The sequence below is a fragment of the Falco punctatus genome, assembly GCF_963210335.1.
Source record: "Falco punctatus genome assembly, chromosome: 2".
Classification (NCBI taxonomy): domain Eukaryota; kingdom Metazoa; phylum Chordata; class Aves; order Falconiformes; family Falconidae; genus Falco; species Falco punctatus.
The window spans coordinates 114,642,796-114,670,751 of NC_137581.1; the positions used below are offsets into that span (position 1 = coordinate 114,642,796).

General features: G+C 37.0%; 1 protein-coding gene across 6 annotated transcripts in view; it reads left to right on the forward strand.

Annotated features, from left to right (window-relative positions):
- DCAF6 (DDB1 and CUL4 associated factor 6) overlaps positions 1–27,956 on the forward strand; it is a 90,234-nt gene that overhangs the window by 52,157 nt on the left and 10,121 nt on the right. For 2 of the 6 annotated variants that reach the window (XM_080374579.1, XM_080374583.1), the window contains 7 exons: positions 3,375–3,434; positions 10,177–10,282; positions 13,977–14,124; positions 14,889–14,985; positions 15,149–15,470; positions 20,327–20,368; positions 26,552–26,690. In XM_080374579.1, the coding sequence (XP_080230705.1) occupies positions 3,375–3,434; positions 10,177–10,282; positions 13,977–14,124; positions 14,889–14,985; positions 15,149–15,470; positions 20,327–20,368; positions 26,552–26,690 (914 nt within the window). The remainder of the gene's footprint in view (positions 1–3,374; positions 3,435–10,176; positions 10,283–13,976; positions 14,125–14,888; positions 14,986–15,148; positions 15,471–20,326; positions 20,369–26,551; positions 26,691–27,956) is intronic. The other 4 variants (XM_080374581.1, XM_080374580.1, XM_080374584.1 and 1 more) reach the window with 4 other exon arrangements.

Sequence of the window (27,956 nt, forward strand, 5' to 3'; positions counted from 1 at the left end):
GACTGAATTTACTGTGGAATAAAGATCTATCATGTAATGCTGACAAATTGCAGAACCTGTGATGCACACAGACTTGATTTTATTTTTTTTTAAACACTAGTTTCAAAGGTCTATACAGTCATTGTCTTTAAAGTAGAACAAATCGGACCTTCATTTCTGTGTTAAAGGTTTCTGTAAAGAAACCAGTGTTTAAAAACCTGCAGTTTTTATGACTGGATTCTTTGCATTCTTTGTAAACATCCAAATGTAGAAATGTGTTGATTTGAAGTCCAAAATTCGTAGCTGAGAGCTTATGCACTGAGCAAAGCAATTATTCCTAGTTATGAAAACAAGTATTTCATTTCTCAAATTAAGGTCCGCTATGTGTCCCATGTTTGGGACTTTTAAAAATAGGTGTCACTGCTTCAGGCCTGGCTGTCACATTGGAGCTGGTGTTAGTGATAGAAGGAGGAAATTTTTTTTAACCAAAACAGTAGAGGTGGCATGCTGATATTCTGATGAAGTCAGGTGCTGATTGCCCAAACTAGAGGAAGATCCTTCAGCATGTAACTGACTTTAAAATTATCTTCTATTTTCTGTTTGAGGTTCCCCAAATTTATGAATCTCCAGTTCCCTCTTTAAGTGGTGTTCCAGTTTAAAAAGTACTGGTGACATTACAACCAGTGGTGAACTGCATTGGGATGTAGACCCAGCCTGTGAAGGCTCAGGTAAGAGTTTGGATTTTTGTTTGTTTTTTTAACTATATGGCTGGCACAGTTTTGGTAATACTTTTTTCAAAAGCTTTATCAGAAACGATGAAAGTACTTTTTATGAATTTTTACAAAACAAAGCCATATATTAAAAAAAGAGGCATTTACCTGAACTTCTCTAGGCTGGTTTCATGTCATGTTTATTTCCCTGCCTGTGGTGTGGGGTTCCAGACTGCAGTGCTACTTCAAGGGGTGCTGGTGATCCGTGCCTTCAGGGGACTTGAAAAAGGAGGAAAAAAAAAAAAAAGTGAGTTTAAAATTGCTGCAAATTGAGCTCTTTTCTTAAGCATGTTAATTGGAACATTTAGGATGCTTCCTGTATGTTGTTTAAAAATTCTCATCTTACAAGCGGAATGCATTCACAAAGTTGTAAGACACCAAAATAATAGTGAAATGTGGGAGGTTTAAGCCTGCATCGGGGTGGAGCATCACCTAGAAAATTTTTCATTTTTACTTACTGTGACTGAATGATGCACATGGTAAAACGTACCTACGTTTTACTTACTGGTGTATAATGTGAGGTCTTAATAAAATTTAGAAGTGCTGCTAAGGGTAGTAAATGTAATTTCTTACATTTATAATTAAAATATGTTAGCTCAGTCATATTTCTTCTGTTCATCTTGGTCTGAATTAAAGAGCTGATGAGGTTAGCTTTTCCAGCTAAGTAAAATGTTTCGCAGCATGATAAGCCTTTTAAAAAAGGACATATAAGCTTATAGAAAGAATTGCAGTGTAAGAACAGAGTGCAACCAAGAATCACCGTCTTCTGTCATTAGGCTTCTCAGCTTGCTGTCCAACACCTCCCCTCCTTTTAGCACTTCTGATACAAGTTGATCCCAATCATGGGCTGCATAACTGCCAGACAGTGATCAAAGCCAGCCTGCCCTTGAGGGAGGCGTGCCAATTCCTGTGCGGAGTCAGCTGGAATACAAGTAGATCACCTTATGACATGGTGCACTTTACACCAGCTCTTTGCTCTGATTTACATTCTAAAAAGTGGATTACTACTCCACTGAAAAAACTCCACTGTAAATACTTCTAAATTGGAAAGGATACGTAAAGCATGTTTCAGTTTTGGAAAGTGAAATACATTAACGTTTTAAGTCTCATGCTATAGAGCTACATCCCATCTAAATCTAGATGATAAATTTTCTGGTCTGGTTTAGGTACGTTTGGTGCAAGGCATGGGCATGGCTGGACAAAGATAGAGACCTAAAACAGGACGAATTTTGTGTTTTCCAGTTGAAGAAATAAACTGTATAAGCCCAGTTACCAAAACAAACCAGAGCTTGCTGAAACAAGACCTCTCCTGGTCTTTGTTCTTCACTCCTCCTCCCCTCCCCTGCGCTAGATATCAGTATAACGAAGGAACAGACTGTGATTCTTGCACCAACAGCTGGGATTGAAGTATCATTTGAGGATATATATTTAAATCAGCTTTGTCAATTTAGCAGGTTTTATGGCTGTGCTATAAAATAGGTCATGTTGGTGATTCTGGCCCAAACCTGGAAGTGAGCTTCCTGTAGGAGAAAGGTATATTATTTCCTTGCTTTCCTTGTACAGCATTTAAGTTCATGTTGAAATTTCTTTAGCATGCTGTGATGTTGGCAGACTAAGACTCAGTTTATAATCCAGGGTATTAAATCCTTTCATTTTAGCATGAATTTGTTTATACCAGAAGATTAACAAATGCAACCAAGATACGGTGGTCTAGGCAATATCTTTGAAATACTGCACGAATTTATGTACATCAGCTCATCTTAAGGTAATACCGAAGTAAGATCTGGTCTTCAGAGGTGACAAGGAAAATAGACTCAGAGAAGATACTGAATGTTGCATATGTCATTTGTCTGCACAATGGATGCAGTGCTGATAATAGTTATTAACTGGTAGTGGCCAGTGGGGAAAAAAAAGCACTTAACTGCTGGTTTTTTTTTATTTTTATTGTGATTAGATAAGGATTTTTGTAAGACTGATTGGTGTGGTACTGTGATAAACTCACGAAGACATGTTCTCAGTCATCACATGCTACGGAGGTAGAACATCTAGGAATGCAAAACTATTGAACTGTCATATGAGTGAGGTGTATTTTGGTGCTTTAATGTTTTAAAACCAGTCTATATGCTGTTATACCTGTAAACAGTCTCATCTTGTACATTTTATTTAAATATTGAAGATGCTGGTATGCCACTGAGTATTTTATGTTGAAGTATAAATATTCTGAAATTTACATTTAGCACATGGTTTGAAATACTAGTGTCATTTGGTAGTTGGAGCAAAGGCTTTAGGAGTTGTGACTCTTCAGTGTTTTTTTCCCCAGCATGTTAGAAATTTGAAGAACGTAGTAAAATCTCTAGTAATGGACAGGCATTTTTAATATTGACATGTCAGCAAGTTTCAGGCTGTTCAGTGACAACCTAAAGAAATACAGAATGATTTGAAACAGGTGGCTTTGCTTCTGTCATGCCTAGAAAATGCAATACGGCTGGCTGCTCGTAAAACAAACCCAAAGCTTCCTTATGTTGCTGCTTTTTATTTTTTATTTGAAACTAACATATGATCGTGACATTTCTGTGCAGTTCTCTGCTGCTTATGTTTTAAGTTGAAATCTCATTTTTGTTTCAGATTCTCCTTCTTCTGTGGTTAACAAACAGCTTGGATCCATGTCACTTGATGAGCAACAGGGTGCGTGTGACAGGGAATGCGCCTATACTCAGCCATAGCTGATTGCAATGCTTCCTTTTAAAATTGCCTTTCATGATGATAAACAGTCTAAAAATGCTGTTCATCTACATAAAGTAGAATTCTGTAAGCAGATCTGCTGGAAACTCATTAATTATTTATTTCCTAATATGAGTAACAGAGTAAGGTTAATTGTTTTCAAAAGCCATCCTATGCTCAATTCAATAATGCATTCAGTGTAGGTACAGTAATTGTCTTGTGTACTCTACAGACATTTAGAATATTTTTTTAAATGCAAATTAAAATTAATACTTTAAACAGTCTTTTTCTGAATGGTTCTTGTTGGATCAAAGTACAAATACCAAGTTTGAGATAACTCTTAATCATATAATACCAGATTAATTTATCTTATACAAGAGAGATGTGCAGCTTTGTTCATACTTGCACAGTTTGAGTAACTTGAGTACCTGTTGCACTTAGGTGCATCTTACCCTCTATAAGCTCTTGTCCTACACCCTTTCTGCTAAACAACTGCTAGTGTTTCTCTGTAGATGCCCTGTGGGCTGGTGGTAGAAAGAAAACTTGTGAGCTTTCTCTATGCCCTTTATTCATCAGTCTCCCAATTGTGAGCAGTGCAGTGGGCCATAGGTGACCCTATTCCAGCTGAACCAATGTCATCTGTAGTGATTATTTATGCCTGAATAATTAATGAGTGATAGATGGTAATGTAAAAATAGATTTCCATACCCGCTACATTATGCTTACTTCCATATCAAAGCCTCTGCAGAGATTTAATAGCTCAAATCCCACAAAAGAGCTGGCTATTTCATCTTGTTTCACATTCTAAACTAGAATGCTGTTTCGAAATCCCATTTCTGAACAATAGTCTGTTTGGCAACTATTGAGGTTATGGTTTATTTTAGGATGCCAGAACACTGGGGGGGGAAAAACAAAACCCTAAAAGCTGTGTTTTATATTGACAAAATAAATCCATTTTGTGGAATTACATTTGGTGGTGAAATAGCCTTAAAACCTCAGTGCGTACCTTTGCTAATTATTCATGGTTCAGTAGTCTACATCACTCCGATAGTCAGGTTTAGCTGGAAAACTTGCTTATAATTAGCGGCCAAGTCATGCTCTCTGTTATGAACTCAGAATAAAGCATTATTTGATGAGAGTAGAATAAACTAGAATTAACATAGGAAGTCTAATTGTTTACTGAAATGCTTACAACTGCAGAAATTTGAGAAAACTGATAAATTGTTCCATGAAGTTGTAAATTAAGCCCATCTGACAACAAAGATAAACCCAGAAGTTTTGGTCCCAGAAATCAGTTCCCAAATCTGCATCAGATTCCTTTCAGGCAGGATCGGTTGCATTAAAGACTACTTCGTGTATTACTGTTGTTAATTGCATAGTTGTAATACACCCATAGTTGTAATAGACTCTTGGGAGTCTTTTCTAATTATTTTTCCCTGCGTTAAGAAATTACTTGAACTAATGTGAAGAGGTTTCATCTCATAAAAGCACTTCGTGTTTTTTAATATGCAAACCCCCTGAAAATACATGTTTATCCAGACTTAATTGGTAGACCAGTTCTCTGATTGTTTTCAGGCAATGTTGTTCTGTTGTGATAGGAGGGATCACCTGAAGAGGTGCAGAATGTTACTTCTAGTTTGGAAAACTAGGAATTTGGAGAAGGAGGAGATGTATTAGGAAATCTGTCGTCCAAACAATAACCTGAAAGAATAATTTGCTGAGATCTAGTTGGATTTTTTTGAAGTTAAACTGCATTAGTTTCACTTCGTATTTGAACAGGAATCTCAGAAAAGTATGAGCAGCTAATGAAGGAAGCCGTATCAGTTCTTTGTATGTAGAAATGCTTTTTCTTTCTTATTCCTGTCTTTTCCTGATTTGGTAGTGAATCAGCTGTCTTCTGTTGGACCAGTCTCTTTTGTTGGCATTCATGTTTTAAGACTGTTTCTGGGTTTAAAGGTCTTTTGATACTTATTACAAACATATACATTTATAATACCATTATTCTGACAGTCCAGCAGAAGCCATGAGTCATTCCCATCTGTACTTACAGCGATATACGCTGGATTTTTTTATCTTTTTGACTGTGATTGTGATAATGGAGAGTGGCTGTTAGATTTGTGTCAGTGTAAAGGCAGTGTTACGGCTGTAAGGTACTGCCTGGGTTGGTATGATTAAAGGGGGAACCTGAAGTCAGAGAATTAGCTCTGGCTTTGAAGTGTAAATGTGTGTATGCATCCCATACCATGTTAGTGCTGCTTCCTGCATACACAGAAGCAACACTGATTATTTGTATTTCTCGGTATTTGCAAGTTAGTACGAGAATTTAGTAATCCCTTAGGGCGATGTCCGTACCAGATTGTTCAGTGCCACGTTATAGACACTTGAGCTGGCTCAGAACAAACTGGTACGTCGGCTCTGGCAGAGTTAGTTCCTCCTAAACGCTACTGTAAGTCCTTGAAACTATTTGCATGTGTTGTGTCCCAGCTAATTAGCTTTGCCTCCCAGACAGAGGAACTGGTTGAGTGTTGGTATGTGTGTAGAGCTTTCCAGATCCATAGTGAGCTCTGCAGGTACAAGCTCAAGAATTTCAGACCTGTGCTTTACTGTAAGGTGCGAAGTGGTCTGTACTGCCTCCTTCTATAAAGTGCAGTGCTATATTGAATGAGTATAGGAATCATCTGGACAAAGAAATTGTATGCCTTGGGCTATAGGTTAGGCTGGTCCAAAGAATTACTTCATTTTTGGTCTTCCCTTAGATGCCATTGATACCAGCCAGTATAAGGCACAGCATAATGTTGTTCAGCCAGTCAGTATTCCTCACTAGATAAAGGAATCTTCACTCTTCCTTCCGAGTTCAGCTGTTTTTTTTTAATAATTTAAGCCTTCCCATGAAATTCCTGTTTTCCAAAATACGCCACTTATTTTCTCCTCTTTGGATCAATTTTTCTCCCTTCGGAAGTAACGCTTTGGCTTTCACCCAGAATATAACCCCGTCTTCAGGATGTACAAAGCTGATTTTCTTGTGAGGAGATCGTGATTAGTGCTGGATAGGAATAATTTTGGAAGTTTTTCATGAAAGGTCATCTGTCCTCTTCTCGAGGGGGTTACCAATAGACTAGCAAATAGGGCAGCATTGGAGATGTGGAATCCAGCCTGAAGTTCCTTACGATGTTAAGTTTAACGAGGCAATGCAACCTGCCTTTATGCGCTTACCACTTCATAGCTAAGAGCCCCGATCTTTGAAGTTACACTTGCACAGGCTCATTTTCTAAGGGAAAAAGTGTGTATGAGGGGTATTGCTCTCATTTGTGGGTTTTTTTTTTTGTTTTTTAAATAAGAGTAGGAATGAAATTTTGTCTCCAGTTTTAAGGGTGGTAGTTTAAAAGTACCTTCTTCCTGCAGGCACCTGCAGAATGGACCATTTCCTGGGAGTGTTTGCTCTAGGACAGGGTTGCTTATGAAATATAAGACTGTAAGTTGTGGATAGTATCTTGAAAGTATAATATGTTTGGCTGTAGAATCCAATAAAGGGGCAACCAGAGATGGGAAACACTTATTTACAAAAGGATTTCCTCTCCTCTGTTACGCTTTTCTCTTACTTCCCAGATTCTAAACCAAGGGATTAGTGGTTTGGGTGTTATTTTTTAATTTTGAGGAATTTCTAATAGAGTTTAGTAAGGTGTTGACAAACTACAACTTTCTCGTGGAGCAATTACTACCCTACTAGAGCTTGCAATCAGATTAATGGTGTTGCAATAGCTCTCCCCTAAATCACAGAAGCTATACTACTTTTCTGCTTCTTCCTTTTTTTTTTTTTAAATCAATGTGAAGTAGATCTGGCCTGATGGGATGAACCCAGTTTTAGTGGAAGAGAACAGTGCCTCATTCTGATCTTGTTTGGTCTTTGCCAATCACATTGTTCTTCTTGAAAGGAGTTCATGACTTTTGGATTTTATGTGGCTTCTCTAAAAGAATGTTCAGTTATGTACCAGGGCAAAACTTACTAGCTTTCTTCACAGAGGCTTTCATTAGTGTAAGTTTAATATAAAACAGTGAACTACACAACTAATTCTGTGCAGTTCATTATCAGATTCTTGTTTCCTCTGTCTTTTTAAAAAGTTTCTTGTTCTTATTAGTGTCGATTTCATGCCCTAAAGCTAGTTTAAAGAAACTGCCCCAATCCAAATTACAGCTCATGGTATTGTAGATTTAAGAAAGAGCTATTCTACAACATGGTTTAACAGATACCTGTCTCCAGAAATTTGTAAAACTAATTTCTCAGTTAGTTAGTTCCCTCTTTGGATAAGCCTACAGCAATTCTTCCAGCTTCCTGAGCGTGAATAAATACGAACGTCGCTTCCGAAGTAGGCATAGTCCGAGAGAACAGTCTCTGTGCATCTTAGTTAAATTCTTTGTTGTTGAGATTTTCAGACAGGAAAGCACTGTTATGCTAATATGATCTGAGCTTTATAACACAAGCCTAATATTCAGTTAGGTTTGTTACAGGATAGCAATGTTTGGTTACTTTGGTCAGTAACATTAACTAGTTTTGTGCTGAAGCAAATGTTGCATAGCAGCATCAAGTTAGATGTACAGTCGTCGTCTAGTGGCTCTCTTGGACTACTCAAGGCAGTAAGTTGTTTTTCTTTACCAATCTGAGTTCCCAGTTCAAAGATACGTCTTGTCTGTAGATTTAAGAAAGAGCTATTATACAACATGGTTTAACAGATATCCGTCTCCAGAAATTTGTCAAACTTAATTCCTTTGCAAGGAAGGTAAAGAATTCTCCAGCTACATCATTTTTTTACTTTTTCAGTGTCCAGCTCCTGATGACTTGTGCAGCATGTTGGAATGATCAGTATTTGTGCTTGCTCAGGAAGGGTTCTGCAGAGTTTGAACAGACTTTTATACTAAGAGATGCTTGCCAATAGATTGCTAATAATCGAGAAGTACCTGTTAGTTAACAAAGAACATGCAATTTTTCAAAATATCTAGGTATACCACTATGAGATATTTTCTTACATTTGTCTCTTCTCTTACTCAGTTTATTTCAGGAACTAGAAACCTCGCTTTTAATGAGTTTTATGCTTGCTCCACTCTAACAAGAGTGTAACTGGAACCTTTATTTTAGAGAGGCTGTGAGGTTTTTTTTTGCATAGAATAAAGCCCATGCCTTATGTAGGATTAGGATCATGGGTGTAATTGGTTAATTCTTTCATGTAAAAATATTTTAATTTTTCATACAGAGTTTTTGGGGTTTTGTTGTGTGGTTGGTTTTTTGGGGGGTTTGTTGTGTTTTGGTTTTTAATTTCTCTTCAGAATATGTAGAAATACATATTGAAAGTTCTTCGATGCAGCTGATCACTGCTCTGATCCTGTGAGCAGGCTTCTGCCAATCAGCAGTTTAAAAATATGAGCATTGATTGTTAGGTTAAATTCTTACGTGCTGTTTCATAGTTCCTGTAGCTTAATTGTATCTTGTGGCAGTATTGTAGCCATTAGGGTTTTAATAATAACCTTTTTAGTGGGGGAGTTTTTAGGCATGTGCTTGAATCCAACATTAGGTTTTAATTGATGTTTCTGCAAAGACGATCTGAAGCTTTGATTTTATTGTGTCAGGCTGCTGCCAATACTACAAGTATACTTACAGTCAAATTTCTGTACTCTGTAAACCAAAGAAAATAGGGCATGATTTTGTCCAAATAGTCCTGAGATAAAAAGCTCATAATTCACAAAAAGAAAGACTACGTAGGCTACTTGGCCGGCATTTGAGTGGTGCCTAATACTAACGGCACCTCTGTTGTAGGGCTTAATCTGATGGTACTTTCCATTAACTTTTTAGTATTGCCCAAAGCCAACTTCATCATTAATGGTAATTGTGCCACGCATATGGAGAATTGTGACGGTTAATTTTACTCAAGGGTGGTGGCTGGATGGATGTCATTGAGCAGCTCTGTTTCGAAGGAGCCCACTGTACATCCTTAAAACTATATATGCAGCAGATGTTTGGCAGACTTGGCAGTGGTTTTCAATTCGATTCACTTCTGTTGCTTTTGGACATTATCAATAGTTTGCTTTGAAAGTACTCCCCTTTTGCTTACAGTTACTATAATGTGAGAGTTTTTTTAAAGCCAAAGGTCTCAGAACATGAATTTACAGTGTTTTATGACAGCTGGCTGACAATTTAAAGCAGGTCTAAGGATATTGGTAGTTGACTGGCTTCTAAGTAGAAAAAAAAAAGGTAAAGGAGATGGTGAATTTTCTAGACCAGTGTGTCTAGATCTCATCATCTTTTTCATGTGTATTTACTGAGGCTAAAAAGACCGAACACCACTTCCAAAAAAAATTTATATTCTTATTATTAATATACTTGATAGAAAAGGGATCTGCTTATAAAGGGTATTATTGTGTGTACACATACCTATCTGCAATTTTATTTACCAGCATGTTGAAGGCCAGCATCATGTTTGTTTGCTCTTATAAATACAAATAATTTTAGGCCATTTTTAAAGCATTGCAAATTTGGTGTGTTTACTTTGAAGCTTTTTAATTTTTTGCTTGGGCTTTAAGAGCTCTTAAATAGACATTGTACGTGTTACTACCACATTTGGCCTTTGTTAGGATAATGAAATGAATCTTCAAAATTATAACAGCTTTATGTATATTACTGATGCCTATCCAAACTTTATCAACCCCGTATTTACAGAGAGTGATAAGCCGCGGACAGGAACAGGTGAACCAGTTTTAAGTTTGCACTACAGTACAGAAGGAACAACTACAAGCACAATAAAACTGGACTTCACTGATGAGTGGTAAGAAGTTAATTTTGTTTTTGACTGATTATTGATCAACACATATCACTAACGCTCATCTAGTCATAGATGCAGGTGAGTTATTTTCCTGTATGGTACACATGTATTTTTAGGTGTAACAGACAATTTGCAGTGGCTGTAGTCCTCAATGCATTCAGAACGTAAAGGACAGTCACACTTGTAACATCAAATTTATGCAAGAGGTTTCTTTGTTATATTTACCATGAATCTTTTGGAAACATGCTATCTTCATCAAATGCTAGCATAAGATTAGTGTCAACTAGCTTACTAAATCAGGGTAGTACAGTGATGGGAAGGGTGGTCCAGGGGCTAGTGCTTAAGTTTTAATTCTCTGCTCTACCAGACTTTTCATACGGTATTCTGCAAATTAGTCTAAATTAGTCTTTCTGTGGCACAGTTCTTGAGTTGTGAAACAGTAAAATTAGTATTTCTGTGTTTCTGAGGAGTCTAGATGAGTGCATATGGTTAAGAACTTTGTGGACTGCTGAGACACCGCAGTGAGGGCATCCCTTTCAGATAATAAACGCATACTGTCTAACTGGCCTGACTTACTTGGTTTTGTATCAAAGTCTATCACTAGAGCATCTCAGGATCTCCCAAAACAACCACAATCCTTATTTTATCTTTTCTTACTTCTAATTCTTTGCTTATGTTTTCAAAATTATTATAGAAAACAGTAAGTAGAAATGGTTGCTGGCATTTGTTACGGGGCGGGGGGGGAAACCCCAAACACCGCATCTAGCTACACTGAAGTGCTGTGGCTTGAGACATAAAACATACACCTTAGCCATAGCATTTGGAAACTTTAAACAGTGATCTGTGTGTTTTCACAAGAATGAAGTCTTTGCCCATGTGAATCTGAAATACTGTGGCAGTTATGTTCAGCCAATCTGTCAGGCTGTATTTCTATTTAGACTTGAAATCCAGCAAGCTTTGAAAGAATTAGTTTTGCTGTAATGCTTTTAAATAATACTGTGTTTAGTTTTGTAGTCATCTTTGTTTAATGCTTTAGGATAGGCAAATTTCACAAGAGGATCAGAGATTAGCAAATGTTTTGTCCATTTATTCTGGTAGCTTTTTAATATATAACAATAAAACATTACTAACACTCTTATCACAGAAAGCAAATTTTATTAAACATTAACACTTTGTTTCTGTGTTTATTTTAAAACAAAATTTGAAAAATGCATTTCACACTCCAAACAGTTAATGATACAAGTGATTCTGAAGGTGGAAAATTTGAGTGAACTACCTCAAAAACAATATTAAAAAGTGTTGAGTATACAGGGATATTACTAATTACAGAAATTCCAATTGGGGAAGTAAAGAGTAAATGAAAACTACTAAAACTTAGCTTCACTTGTATCTCTATTCTAACAGGAAGTATTTTAATGAATCTCTTGAGCCAACGGTTAGCAGCATGTGAATGACAAACATCAAATATAATACCAATAGAGAAGGAAGGACTGAACATCATGATCTCTTGAGACTAATGGCAGCAATATTCAGGGTGTTAGGACAGTTGTGATAGAAAAGCATATTAAGACAAACAGTACATGGGAAATAAAACACAGCTATGGGAACTAAAATGTGCATGATTAGTACCTTTTATTTGATGGAGTAATGGGTTCTAGAAACGTACATGGTGTAATAGAAAGAAACTGAATTTCCAGGAAGTATTTGATACTTTCTCACATGTTGACCTTCTGTCCTAAGGTGGAACAGGTAGATAATAAAGAAACGGAACACAGTGTTAAACTAACTTAATGGAGCTTCGTAGTGGGTAGCGCAGGATGGGCAGTGAGAGGAAGAAGCATTTCCTAGCGGGACAGTTGCAAGGCATTGTCTGTTCAGAGGCTAACTAAAACATTGTGCCCAAGAATGGATTAATAAAGTAAGATGCAATTCCATGTAACCAAATGATGCAGTTGAGGACAAATAACAGAAACCTAATCTGAAAGTTGGGAGTGTTGTGAAAAAGAAGATGTGGACCTACCAGTCACTTCATTCTCAATATTACACAGCTACTAGATGGGCAAGTGTGATCCTAGATGTCACCATCTGGGAGACTTCAGCCAAGGATGAGAATTCCTGGTGCTGTTGCCTAACTCTACCTTGTGACATAATGCTGTGTGAAATCTCCATCGTGCTTTTGAGAAAACTGATTCGAGTTGGCAGAGGTTCAACAAAGGGTTATGAGGTGAACTGGGTAAATAGAAAACCTGCTATGGAAGCAGATAGTAGGGCTTAATGTAGCGAAAGCACAGGGTGTTATTTTATTCTCTTAGAAACATCTTCATGTAGCTGCTGGTGTGAAAAATAACACTGAAGTAAAAATGAAAGCAGTGTATATACATGAATTTGTTTGAGTGTTTAGCTAGAAAGTCAATCCCTAAAAGTAAAAAAAAAAATATTCTAGTGTTTAGACTGTGATTAAGTTCATAAAAGTGACTTTCAATTGAGATTAGATCAGTTGAGGTGTGAAATAGCAAAAATCCTTGAGTTGGTGTCTAGCAGTACCCTTCTTGTCTGTCCTTTCAGAAACAATGCTGAAAATTCCTGATTTAGAAGAAATACTGTAAGGGCTAGCAAGAATTGTCTATGTATCCAAATACAGTACAGTAATGAAACAGACTATTGCTCATCAAGATGAGTAAAAGCTGTCATTCTTAGGATAAAAATAAAAGTACTCAAGTCTAGACTAGATTCTCAAGTATCTAGACTAAGCACGATTTGTGCTGCTTCTAGCAATGTAGCATATAAAATAGTTTCGTAATAATATACATATGTAAGAAGATACTTATTGCAGTCTAAATTCTTGAGAATCACGCTTATAATTCTCATAACTGATCTTTTTTTCCAACTTTGTCCAGCTATTTGCTGAAGTTTGAGGCCACAAGACAGGTGTGGGCCAGGAGGGATTGGGAGAGCTCAGGAACAAGGCTTTGCATTTCCTAAAATAAGGTCTTTTTCTAGACAGCCTAGAAACTTTAGTTTTGGTAACATTCAGAACAGCAGTGCTACATATTTCCTGAGGAATAATTTTCCTTACTGTAAACAGAAATTGGTGTTCCACAATAATCTAAACACGGATGCGGAGTAAATCTCAAGTACCAGCTTACAGTAATAAGTAAGTCTTGAGAAATAACAAAACTGGGAGGACTGAAAGCCAACATCAGAAGTCTGCCTCAAAAGGTACAGGAATGATAGTTAATGGTGAAGAACCTGGAAAACTTTATTTGAACCTATTTTTAATTGGATGGGATAAGATTATGTATTAATGCTCAGCTGACAGCTTGCCTTTAAGAGATCTTTGATCATTTATATACGTAAAAAAAATGTATAAATAGTGAAAGAGAGCAAATCCTTTTGAGTTCTCACATTATTTTGAAATGCAATGAAGAAATCCTGTATAAGTTTAAAAAAAACAAAGGCAGGAAGGAGAAAGCAGAGTTCTGTGATGCAGGTGAATAGTGTAGGGTGAGTAGCGATGGACATAATAAAACAACTTTGAAATTGCTGTGAAGCTTGTTAGTTGTAGCTGCTGCCAGGACCAATTGAATTGTGAGATCGCAGCGAGAAAGATGATGATGGTCAAGCTGTGCAATTACAATTCTATTATCTGTTTACATTATTTCTAATAATATTTTTTTTTAATGTGTTACATTGCCAGGAGCAGCACAAATTCAAGCTCTAGAGGGAGTGGAAGTCATTGCAAAACTGAAGGCCAAGAAGACTCTGTAAAAACAAAAACCTCAGAAGGGTCAGGGCCTGAAGATGAAGAAACAAGTAAGATACAGCATTATTTCTGTAATGCTAAGGTAAAAATTCTGCTCTCGTGTGTTCATGACTCCCATTGAACATGATGGGAGTCTCATACACATGCACGTGAAGACAGAATACAGCCATAATAAAATACAACTTTCTGAGAAAAGAAAAAGATACCAACCTGAGATAGTTGCAAATAAATATAAACAAAATTAACTTACTCTGTCTTCAGTTCTAAAACCCTTATTCTTTTTTCTTAACAACATATCTGCCCCAATTTGTATAAAAAAATAGAACAACTGCACTTTGCAGTCATTAATGAGTGCTGGGTATTTTGTTACATTTCTTTCAAGCTTTCACTGTATTTTGTTACATGTGGTTGTCTTGCTCAATTCATTGCCAAAAGGGCAGTCATGTCAAATGACTGGTTCCAGAGAAATGTTTGTTGGTTTTTTTAAAAATCCCTTTTAATAGAGCAGTAACTTAATTTCCATCTTCAGAAAAATAGCTTTCAGTAAGTGATCATCTGTTTCAAGAGTATTAATGCTATTTTTGCAGCTAAAGTTGTCATAGCATAGGATATTAAGTATATTAAGGAACAAGAAATACTTTTTTCTTTGTTAGGGTATTGACCTGGGCAACTAGATAGCTTTATATATACTGACTTTTATGTGATTAGTATCTTGAGATTTCAGTAAAATGACATGCGGGCTTCAGAGGGGTTTGCTTTGGTTTGATCTAGGAGTGCTAGTATCATTTAGATTTGCTTACATTTATAGATGTGCATCTAAATGAAATCATGTGATTTACTATTAAGTTGTTTAATTCAGGAGTTTCTGGCGAATCTCCCAAGGAAGACACAAGTGCTGAGGAACTAAAAACTGCAGATGAAACTGTAGAGACGACAGAAGCAAGTATGTATCTGTACTCTTTATTTGCAGAGGTAGAGAATGAAAACCTAAATTTCTAATGTAAACTCGGCATGCGTAATTTAACTTCTGTGACCATTTATAATGTCTTGTAAAATAGGCTACAATCATTAATGCTGTGACTTATTTTCCCCAATACTTCTGTTAGCTATATCAGATAAACCTGGTCCTGAGCATTCTGGAATCCAGCCAGAAGAAAACGGGCCCAATGTTGACGCTGGCTCTGGAAATGCAGAGGAAGAAGCCTCGTGTGAAAGGAGTGCGAATCAAGAAACGACAAGTCAGAGTACTGAATCCACTGCCACCTCGCTTGCTGCGAATGATGAACCTCAGCCACACCCCGAATCCTCAGGGCTTGCAACTCCAGATGAGTCCTCCACCAGGACCTCAGCTCTCCAAGAAACTGATGACAGTGATGATGATCCTGTTCTGATCCCAGGGGCAAGGTACCGAGGAGGACCAGGACACAGGTTAGGGGAATACTTCTCTTTGCTATTGTTTGGCAAAATGCATTTCTTGGAATGGAAGATGTAGAAACCCATACTTTGTATCCTTAATCAAAGTAAGCTGTTCTTTGAAAACTACCCAAGAGCTTAATGGCTGAGTCTAATTTGCCAATATGTAAGATACGTATAGCTGTATTCTCCCTCCTAGCCAGGCAGGCTCCTACGGATCTAATACCTGCTTATGTCTTGCCTGCTGACTACTCCAGTGCTGAATATTTGCAGTTCATTTTTATTGTTCTCCCTGTAGTTGTTAAGTATAGAAAGCTCATAAATTTGTGTACAGGGACCTACGTTTTCTTTCCACTGTACTTTAGGTGTTCTTACTTGGGCAAAGCAAGAGCTTTTAACTGTTGTTGAGCAATGCTGCGTTTGTCTGTAGTACATACATTAAAACTGATGTGTTCAATTTTTCATTCTTCTTTTTCTCTGAAGGAGAAAAACTGTTATCCTTTTCCTTTTGTTGGTTATTGAATATCAGTATGTACAGCAGCAAAAAAAAGGATATTTTTTTTCTACTAGATTACTGGTTGTCATCAGTAATAAAAGATGCACTTAGTAAGCTTTGTAAGTTTTTTTTCTTATAAAATACCAACAGCTGTACATACTACTTTGATCATTCAGTAAATTTAGCCCCCAATTTGGTATTGCTGGTTTTTAATACCTTTGATCATCAATTTAAATTCTTGGACTTTTAAAAAGGCTGTAATAATTTTTTAAGCAACATCTCTATTGTTAGACTTAAATTTTTTAAATCTTTTTTTTCCCCTGCTTGCTTTAGATGTTGTATAACCTAGTGTCAGGTGCCTTTGCTTTACTCCTATCCTGTTCAAAGGCAGCATTATCTTGCTATTAATTTATTAGGCTAGCAAGGAAATACTTTACAGGAAACATTTACAATTTATATTCATTAGGAAATCAGAATGAATTTGATAGTTGTGTATAGAAAAGGTTTTGAATAATTTTCAGTTAAAAAACCCCAAAAGGCATAAGCCACCGCATTGTCAGTAGTGACTCAGGGAACAGTCAGTGGTTTTTTATTACATAGCACAAGTAATTCTGCTCGCTAAATGACAGTGTTTATGAAAAAGCCAATATATACAGATTTTGTCTTAATCCATTAACTTTCCATGCAGTACTAAGTGATTGCAGATAAATATCTAATGGCAGAAATAGTTTCCGCTGCAAGCCAATGTTCATTATGATCTAGTGATTGAAGAGCAAGCTGGGAAAAGCCCTGCAATTTTAATCCCATTTCTGTTTTCAAGCAGGATTCTTAGCTTCTCTTCATGTATCTTATGCTGCCTGTATAATATAATTGTTTTTGTAGTAATGTAGTAAGAATGACACATCCAGGTGTCATATAGCTGTTACAATTTCCCACTACTGGGGTCATCTTAAATGAAGTTACACTTCATCTGGCATGCATTTTTTTCCTCCTTTGTGTGCAGCGAGGTTTCTTCCTTGTAGCAGTTAAAATTTAATCATCTAAAAAAGATCATTCAACTAAATTAATGATATAATTAGAATTCTTTAGGCAGACCCCTGTTCCCTTTCTCTTCCTCCCCAAATAAAATTGGAGAAAAGTTGCTGTATAGCCAATGCTGGTTTAGGATTGCCTCCAGACTTCCATTACTCAGGTTTAATGCCTGACCAATTAATTTTCTTTGCTTTTGTGTGTGTGCAAGCAAGCAGTAGTTTTCTAGTTTCATTTTTGAGCTGTCAGATACACATTTGTATTATGTTCCTTCCTATTCTTCTGGTTCCAGGATAAGTACCCTCTGAGATACTGAAGAAAAGTAAGACATCCTTGTGTGCTCAAAGGAATTTGGATTTCCAGAGAGAAAGCAGGCACTGGCAGCCTTAAAGCCTAGCTATAAGCCCTCTTAATATTTATATCTCCTATGAAATAGAATGAAAGGAACTGGAAGTCCTTTCTACTACTACTGTGACTAGTTGCTATAGCATATAATCCCTTTCATAAACTGATCAAATCTATATAAAATCCCCCTGGCCCCTTAACTAGTGGGAAGCTACCTCAAAACATTGCTGCTACAATGGGTACAAATTGACTTAAATTAGTCATTTTGTTCTGCGCTAACATACTGTTTTGACTGAAACAATTTTTTCATACCCGGTGCTTACAATTTTGAATGATGTTCATCCTGACCATTTTCAGCTTTTGTCTCACTGGACTGAGTGTCAAGTTTTTCCTCACGCTTAGCAGTAAAAATATGTGGGTTTCCTGCCATCGTGCTGGTTCTTGGCTCTTCTCCTCTACGTTCCACTTCTTTCCTGACTATGGTAGACCAGAATGACGCACGCTGCGCTGTTTGAATTTTGCTAGGGTTAATGGTACGAGCGTTACTCTTGGTCTACGAAGATTCTCTGAGACACAAGTGAGCTGTAGCTATATCCTCCTCCTCCTCTCTTGCTTATGGCTGTCTCATAGTGGTGGCTTGTGGTCAGACACAAGATCAGTTAGTATACTGAAGTCTTTCCTACTTTGTAATTTCTAATTAATATGTTCTTATCTTTCACCAGAAGGAAGCTCAGAAGTGTATGACTGTCAATTTTAAACTACTGAATTTCTACTCACCAATTTTTCTCAAGGTCCTACAGTCCCCTCTATATTCATAAAGTTACCCAACCTCATGTCCTCAATGCACTGCATGAATACATTCCTACATTTTGCTCAAAGACTATTAGCAATACATTAAACAAAACTGCCTGCAAGACTGGTGCTTAGCTCCACCAGTATGCTTCCTATAGACTGACTTTTCCTCTTTTCTCACTTAGAAAATGGTGTTACCTAACAATTCCTTTACTAAATCTCATTTTCTCTAGTTTAGCTAATAATTTAGTTTCCAGTGTGCCATCCTATAAGATAATTAATGGCATTAATATAAAAGCAATAGATTTTTCTCTCCCTAGAATATCTAGGGGGTGGTTGCTTTGGGGCTTGTTTTCTTTTGTGGAGAAATTTATAAAGCTAGCCTGAAATATACAGTGGCAAAAAAACCAACAACAAACAGTAGTTCTAATTTTTCTTTAGGACAAAAAAATAAAAAAAGAGACTGTAGCCTTCTGAAACAGAATACTAAAAGCTGTTTGACTAATAAGCCTTTTCCAGTATATAGCATTACCAGTTTTATCTACAACCAGTTGTGGTTTTTATATAGCTAATAACGAGCTATTGTTTATATTGAGGAGAAACTCCACAGCTGGGGAAATGAAGATCAAGGAAACTATCTTGGAGTTATTTTCCCACTGTAAAGTACAACTTTCTCCACTAAGAAAGCAAGGATAGACTTCTGATTCTGTACTCTGAAATCATAAAGTTCCTCTGAAGGAAAAGAGGTGGCAGATATACCCTTTTGATAGCCCTGTCGAGAGTTGCAGTGAAATAGAGAACCTGCTGCTGCATCAGCTCCGCTAGTCTCACCTCAGTTTTAGTAAGGTGGATGCAGATTCCAGATTTATGACTAGAATGTTGTCCATTTTGCAAATGTAATGTTTACAGAGCTTCCACTATTTGAATTTTGTTTGGGTACAAACCCAACTTCCAGTTTTCAAACCAAGGATTGGGTCTTTTTCTCTGTTTTACATCATCTGAGAATAGATACAGGGGACAAAAACTCCTTTTGTGGGTGCTTAGAAAACTCAAAAACCTGGGTTTCTCACAACTAACCTGAAATCGAACTGTCAGCAAAGACTATGCAACAGAGACACGGAAACACGAAGTTTGCATCTGCTTTAATATATTGAAAAGGACTTAGAATAGTAGCAGTGAGATGTGTAGAAATGCAACGGTCCTTTGGTTGGTAAATTGGGCAAATCAGCTGAATGTTGGCTAGGAATCAGCTAGGAACAGTTTTGACACAGAAGGACACTTCTTTGAAAGAAATAATTGAGAAGATGACACCTGACTTTTCTGTAGCCACTGAGCATCACTCCAGGAATGGTAAAGATCTAAAAGAAGCTATTTATTTTTTAAAGTGTCATTGGGCTAGTCAATACATGCTCTTTTCAACAAAATATATAAGGAACTTCACAGAGTATTTCTAAATCTAAAAAAATGAACCCTGTTTTGTACAGCAGAACAGTTTAGCTAGATACGCAACAGAGAAAACTTGCTGTGGATTCCTTAAAATGCCCAGAAGGTTGAGATTTCTCCTCTTACAAATGTGAGGAGATACTTGTATGCAGGTTTTTAAGTCTTGATGTAGGCACGTAGCGCATCATCTTTAAAAATTACTAAGTCCAGCAAATTTAGTTGGAACAGAGCTAGATAACATGGCTTGCCTTAGCGTTGTACTTTATGGGGGTGGGCAGGGGGGAATCTATGCAAAGTATATGTTCTTCATGCACAGAGGGTGCAGTTTTTAATGGATTGATCTTATTTTTCACAAATTAGTCAAAACAACTCTCCGAGGACTGCTTTCGTACTTAAATAATGGAATTAATTTTGTTTGGACTTTGACAGAAGCCGATCTATGAGCAGAGGCTAAGCCTGGAAAACGTTGAAGTACTAGGTTAAAATTTTAAAAAAAATATGAATGTAAAATGGAATTGATTATGCAGCTACTTCCACTTCTCTTACGATCTGTGAAGACTTACTGCTTTTTATAAGATCAACTTTGTGTACTGTTATGTAAACTGAATACTATTTTTGTTGAAATCAGTCTCATATACTAACACACTGAGGAGGAGGAGTCTTCTCAGTTGCAATACATAAAGCACATTTTGTAATAGATGCTAACGTTTTAAAAACATGATACCCAGCATTTTTGAATGACTTCAGTTGTTGTTCCCTTTACTAGATATAATATCAGAGGAACAGCGATAGGTGATAGAATAATGAGGTAATTAATTATTTTCTTCCTCCCCTCCTCCTTTTTATTGCCATATAATGGATTTATCAGGTTCTTGTTTTTCTTATCTAACTGGCATTTTAATATACTTTAAATGCTATGAATTACAGAGTATATTGCTTGAGTTATATTTAGCTGCATGTATTGCATGGGAGTTGAAAAGAAGTGGCAGCGTATATGTTTAACAAGCTATTAACCTTTTTATTGCGTGCCATAGAAATTAATAGAATTTGAAAAGTGTGTAGTTTGTGTAAAGCAAGTAACGTGTTTTTTTTTTTAACTCAGCTGCTGAGGAACGTGTTATAGTTGCATGTGCCACTGCTGACTTGCTTTGTCTGGTAGTAGAGAACACCCAGTTCTGGACAAAAATATAAGAATACACGTATCAAAGACTATATTTTTTGTCTGAACAAGATTATGGATCTGAGCATAATTACTAAAGCTTTGTTTTATAATATTATATCTTTTATATATCTATATATATAAAATATCTTATCCAATATTTCTTTCAATGATGTTAACTAAAGGAGTTACTTGATCTCGTTCATATTCCTCCTTGAAATACTCGAGTGAATTGTAAGGCAGTTTGGGCAATTGTGTTTGGCCACATGCCATGAGAGGGAGAAACGATCTGCTGTGATTTAATGCCAAAGGCTGTATAGAGGGGAAGTGGCACAAAATGATTCTAATGGTGAAAATTAACATCTTGGCTTTGTGTGGCTGGGAAGGAAAAGACTCAGGATGTGGTTTCACAGAAGTTTTAGCCTGAGTCCTATCTTTTAAATGCCTACAGGAAAATAGTGCAGATGTGTATTTCTTTGTCTTATTTTCCAATCTTAGCTGCAATTGGAATATTAATTTAACTCTGCAACTTTCTTAAAGGTTCAAGAATCTGTGTATTTTTTGTACTTTACGTTTCACAATAGGCGTTCTTTCTTTATTAAACATGCTTACCATGGAGTTCTTTAGCTCTTCAGCACAGCCCATGGGAATATTTGTTTCATGTTGCTATAAATTAAATAGAAAAATGAATGATGCATTCAGCATAGACTTTTTTATCGGTATATTTTTCTCTGATTTTCATTGTATTCTACAGCATATCAGGTGAAAATTTAAAAATGTAGCGGAGAATAGTTGAAACACTGTGTTGGAAATTACTTGGGAGTACATTAGAGTAAACATTTCTTTTTATATGATCAGCAGTGAAATAACTTGGGCTTTAGGGTAGAGTCAGTGTGTTGCTAACGTGATGGTTTTGCCCTTGTTTTACAACTCTCTTAATGCTTGAAATTTGACAGCAGTAGTAAATCTCTTCTGCGGGTTCAGAGGCTTCTAAAAGGAACATGGTTGTTTGGTAATTAAAATCAGATATGTAATTAAATCCTCATATTTAGGAAAGAGATCTATTTTAATATGGTGGTTGTGGGTTAACCCCAGCAGGCAGCTCAGCCCCACAGAGCTACTCACTCACTGTCCCCTGGTGGGATGGGGGAGAAGATCAGAAGAGTAAAAATAGTGAGAGAACTCACGGGTTGAGGTGAAGACCAGTTCAATGTCTTATTAATTGTTCCTGAGCTGGATTTGACTTCGGTGGTGATAGCCAGCTTGTTAAGACGCATGGTTGGAATTCTTGGGCCAGGAGCATGGTAGCTGGGAGGTGGATTCCTCTACACGGTCGGTGAAGAACTGACCATAAGGCATCAGAGGAACAGGTTCTAAATTAATGGTTGTAAGCCTTAGGTTCCCTGCAGATGTTTTGGATAGGGAAAATAGTTCAAATAAGAAGATGGCTATGAGAAGCAGGGGGGGGGGGAAGTAGTAACTTGAAATTGCAGAAGAGAAGGAAGCAGGTTGCTGGTACTTAGCAAAAAGAGACAACACCTATCTGTGTGTAAGTAAATTGGGGAACTTAAGAGGTGACAAAACTCCTTAATGCGGGAGGAATCAATACTGAGCTTGAGACTCAGTGCAGAGCTGAGACAAGAGGGATGGGAAAATGAAGACAAGCACCCGTGAGCTTTCCAGCCCCTGCTGCAGCCCAGCTCAGGAGGTGGCCGGTGGGTGGTGACGGTGTTTGATCTAGGGTAACCGATTAATTTTATGGCAGCCACTACATCTGGACCTCTAGTGGAACAAGGTTTGTAGCGGAATTCCTGTATATTGTTTACAGTTGATTCGGGTAATTGTTCAGTTTTCCCTCTTTTGAAAAACATACAATTAATTTTGACTGTCTCTCTTCTAACTAATAGATGAGCATAGTTGTTTTAAAACATGCAGGGCTAGTTAGCCAGAAATTGTTGAGTAACACAGATTGTGAACTGATGTCTGCAGCTTTCTCTCTCACACACACACAAAAAAAGAATATTTTAAAGAGCAATATGTGACAGACTGTGCTTTAAGAAACAAACTAGTTAATCATGAAAATTGCACAGACTTTAATGTTAAAAAATCCTTATTATACTTCAGAATTTCTAAACATACAGAAAATGCCCTATTCGACATGTAAAAAAAAAATATCTTTTTTAAGGCTTAACTTACATTTTGACATCTTTTTGATTTCTCTCGATGTATCGTATGTAGTTGTGAATCAGTTTGCATCACAGGGTTTTTGTGGGTTTGGGTTTTTTTTCCTTTGAACTTATGTTGAATTGAAGGAATATAACGGCTTCACTTCTAAATCCCTGTTCCACTCATCTAGGGCTTAATTTAAATGGGCTTTTGATAATTAATTTTACAACAATAAACTTTGAAGGCTTCAAATGTGGCTGATCATACAGGGAAGAGTTGTGCTCTGATTCATATCTATATTCTTACTTTTGGAAGTAATATTTAAAAACTGTCTTTCCACAAGGCACACTCCACTGAAGTAATGGATGTACTGTACGTCATCTTGGACTCAAATCTTACTAAGACTACACACACCACCTTTATTACTACTTTTTGCGCTAAAGTACCACAAAACTTGGTGAAACACACCTAAAAAGGCTTTATACCTGCAGACCAGACAGTAGTACTGAATTATTCTGAAGTCAAGAACACTACCGACTGTATAGGGGCATAACTAAAGAGTTTCGTAGGCTTTGCAAGACTTAATGTTTTCTGTATCGTAAAGCTAATAACATTAATTTATACCCAGCATTTCTCAGGCATCTTGATTTGAGGCCTGGATGTGAATGCATAATACAACCGGCTCAGTCGGTGGAGTTGCCCGAGAGGTGCAGTGTGTGTAACTGTCTGACCGTAAATGCTCGGAAGACCCCGTGGTTTGGAAGGGACGCAGCAGCTCGCGGTGGGGTTTAGGCTGAACCTTAGCAGCGTACAGATTGCCCAGCGCGCTTCTCTACCTGCCGATGCTCCAAGCCATGAGGCTGCTGTCTTAAGTTTGTGTCGGCACAGATAGGAATTGCTTATCACAAATACGAATGGAAATTTAAAAGCCATGAAAACAAATAGGTTGAATTATTTAGTGGGGGGGGGGGTGTGTGTGATTTAAAAAATGTATAGGAAATCTGTAGATATGGAAAAGTAATACCTCTCCAAGAGAATCCTTTTGCTGTAATGTTCTTTGTTCTGAGATGTCATTAGATCGGGCTCATATTTATCTCTTCTGGAGAAGGCCTGTCTCTGCCAGGTTCCTGCTCTTAGCGGTGTGTTACTGGAGAGCCCGGTAACAGTATCCCAGCTATAGCCCCGTGTGCTTGGCTGCTTTCTCCCCGTTGAAGGTAATCATCAACTTTACCAGATCCCTAAATACAAATCCATTCGTGCCTTATAAAATAAGACCCCCAAATCTTGATTTAAATTCAGAGCTGAATTTAGTTGAAAGACAGTTTTTAACCACAAGTTCTGCTTTCTGCTTTTATTGAAAAATGTGTGATTCTGACTGCTGAATAGTCTTGAGGTGTTTTGTAATGTCTGCATTCAAGCCTAGAATTTAGAAGAGGAGATGAATTTTTCTAGAGACACTTAGATGAAAAACTATGCAAGAAACTACTCTGGGTTATCAATTAGTTATTTTAATACCATCTTTTAAATCCCCAGACTTGCTACTGCTATCTAGCAAGTAACTCTCCTGAAAGAGCTAGACAAGTCTGCTGCTTTGTCATTCCTAACAATGCTTAACTTCTCAGATATTTCACTGCACATCTTTTATTAATTAATTATGGTGGATAAATACGCTGCAAATACAAATAGTAGTGATAGTAAGGGAAAAGCTTAAGGCTGGCAGGCGTGCATCTGAAACCAAAAGGGTCTTAAGGTGGCTGAAGAGTTGTGTGTGCTGGGCAGTCACTGGTGGGGTTGGTAGCAGAGTAGTTATTGTTACGTGATTCTTGGTCTTACACAATTATTTTTTTTTAAAAATGTACAGAACCAAATATGTACAAATAATCGTTTAAAGTTTCTGTAGGCATTTTGTGTAGCCTCTCATATTCATGCCACCCTTCCTTTCCCTTCATACAGAAGTAAACTGGTGAGGAGAATAATCTCATGGTTGTTAAAGCGCAGTAGATAAAGAACATGGGGTTTTTTTTTCCTCTGTTGTATGAAGACTGAAGAACCCTCTTCTTAAATCTGTTGAAGATTAAAGTTGAGGCTTCGTATATTATAAGGACTAACAAACAAATACAGCATATTTATTTAGTGTTGCATAAGAAGGAGGAACTAGAAAACTGCCTAGATATGAGGGGATAGAAAATTCTCACAAAGGAAGTAGTAGTAGTCTGTTCTTTCTGGGATTGTTTGCTAGACAAACTTCTAAAAAAAGTATTGTAATAAATAGTCCGCTGTTAAGTGGATCTGTTGGCTAACGCTTACAAATATCTTCTAGTTTCTATAAAAAGTAAGGATTAAAATATCTTTTAAAAGCTGAGCTGTATTAGATGATCTGTCAGAGTATGACAGTTTGTGGCTGATTGCTTGGTTTCTTATTTTTTTGTTTTAAAAAAAATCTGTATTAACGACTCGCATTCATTTTCCTTCTTTGCCTAGCTGAGGGATAACACTTTAATTTTTTTTGGTCCACCTTTTCCCTATGACAAAAATGAAATACATCTAAGCAGACCACTGGCTGAGAGGATTAGTGATGAGATAGAACTGGTGGATTTTTTTCTGGATACGAGGACTTGTTGGAAGCTTCTCCAGGATCAGTGGCTAAACCAGCATACCACATTATTTGTGGACAAATTCAGGTTACTAGCTTTCTGGTAGCAGTGTAATGAGGTTGCAAATAGATTCAGTTCTGGCTCAGTTTACATTTCAGAATCATATACCTTCCTGTAATAGTTGGACTCCTTGCATTCTGCTAAAATCTGTACCTGCTCCTTCTAGAGAGGGGCATTCCCCTCGGACCGTGTTCAAGACCCCAAAGCTCTAATAGCAACCTTGACATGGAATAAAGTAAGAAAAAGTTAGGTGCAGGTGCTGGGATGTGACAGTTTGGCTGTAGCTGGAATTAGGGGATCTGCAAACTTAAGAGCTAAACAGGAAAAATTTGGTACCAGGGTCTTTTCACAGAAAGTAGATTCCTGGAATTAAACGTTCACAAAACAAAATACCTAATTTAGTTAATTTTTCTCTGTTGTTCTAGGAGATCTTCAACCGTATCCCTCACTGCTAACCTATGGAATAGTTGCTACAATAACTTATCTCAAATCGTCTCTTGCCTTGGTAGTAAATTTTAAAGCTGTCTAAATTGTGACTGTTGTCATGCAGAAGTAGTGAAGAGAAACAGATTTAATGGAATTTTGGAAAAAAAATCACACTGGAAGACACGCTAGATCCTTAATAACTTCTTAAACTTTTAAAACTTCTGGTTTAGTGTAGATTTTTCGCTTCAGAGTTTTGCTACCTCGTTATGGGTGGAGGATATCTCTAGCACTGAATAATAAAATAGCATGTGAATTTTACCAACAGCTGAAGTTTGTTCTTCAGAGAGGGAACAAAATCTGGCATCACTTGACATTCCACTGTCTTGCATGCTATTCTTGTTCTAAGCCAGGATGGAAAAAAAATTGAAGTCTGTAATTTTACATTTGAGATAATGTTGATGTCTGTTCCAAACTTATGGAGAGTGTGTGTGAGTGCCTAATTATTATTCTGTAGTCCTTTTTGATAGCCCATTGCAGTGTTTAGAGATGGACTCTCAGTAGTGTTCTTTTTGTCTGCAATTTATAGACGATCTGCCGTTGCCCGTATTCAGGAGCTCTTCAGAAGGAGGAAAGAAAGAAAAGAAATGGAAGAACTGGAAACGCTGAATATTAGACGTCCTTTAATAAAGATGGTTTATAAAGGTCATCGGAACTCCCGAACAATGGTACAAACTCTTTGTCTGTTTTGGGAACTGCAGAGATTTTATGGACTGAATCAGCATAGCTGCCACACTGATATGCTTGCCAAAAAGGATTTTGTAATGTATTGTAAGCACTTTTTCTTGCATATTCAGTTGGAAGCCACATAACTTCCTCTAAAGGAAAATTAGAATTGGCGTGACTCATGTGTGCATTTGAGTTTTCTTGAGTTAAGACTCTCATCCCTTAACTTCCTTTAAAATTTTGGGTATTTTTCTTCTTTTTCATCATGTCTATCAGCCTAAGTGTTATAAAATGTGCCTACCATCAAAATTATGATTTAATCCTCATTTTCCCTTCCAAGCTCTTTAAAGTTAAAGATTAAATAAAAGTTTTGAACAGCTTGGAAGGGAAAGTGAGGATTAAATCTTAGTTTTGAAGAGCCTTGACATCTCTGAATTAAAAAAAAAAAAAAAAAAAAAAAGGAAATAGCGCTAGTTACTAAATCATAGTCTAACTACTAGATACTGTATCTTTTTCATGCAAAATACTGTGTTTTAAGAAAAACAGTTACTGTGTTTGTAAAGCAGTGGTGCATGAGAAACAGTGCCATTTTCCTTGCTATTTCTTTTTTTGCTTTTTACAATGTTTTGAAGACATGAAGTTCTGAGTACTAGGTGGTATTTTGGAGAAGTAGTGGGTGTATAATTTTGCAGATGATCTGAGGAGTAGTCCCAGTTACCTCCAAAAGCAATTTTCTAGAGTTTGTGTGAATGGCTTTGATTAGACGGGGGAAAATACCGCAGTAAATGCGTATTTCAGTCTACATAAGCAACAAGGCTTAGAATAAACTTTGATTAATGACAAGGAGTTTTGTACTGTGTTGCAGAAGTTAATTTTAATTGCTCAAAACCCCATTAGTTTAAAAGTCATAGCATCAAGCGCTTTGTAGCTAGGCAAGCTTAATTTTATTATCTCTTAAGTGGTCTTAATTCAGTCTCCATCTGTGTATGTGTATTGCATAGATTATTTCATGGACTTTACTGTTTGGTTTCTTTAGGATGTGGTTGGTGTTTTGCTTTTGTTTCACATGAGCACTTACGACAAGGAGCGCACGTAATGACAGATGATATAATTTTCCCTTTTGGTTTCTATGGTGGCAAACTTCATTATATTTTATCTTTTTGATCAAACTAGCTTTCCTGTAAGGCAAGGGCTGATGATATTTGCCTTTTAAATTTGTGAAGGAGGCAGCTTAGAGAGGTCTTGTTTCCTACATACCCGAGCAGCTC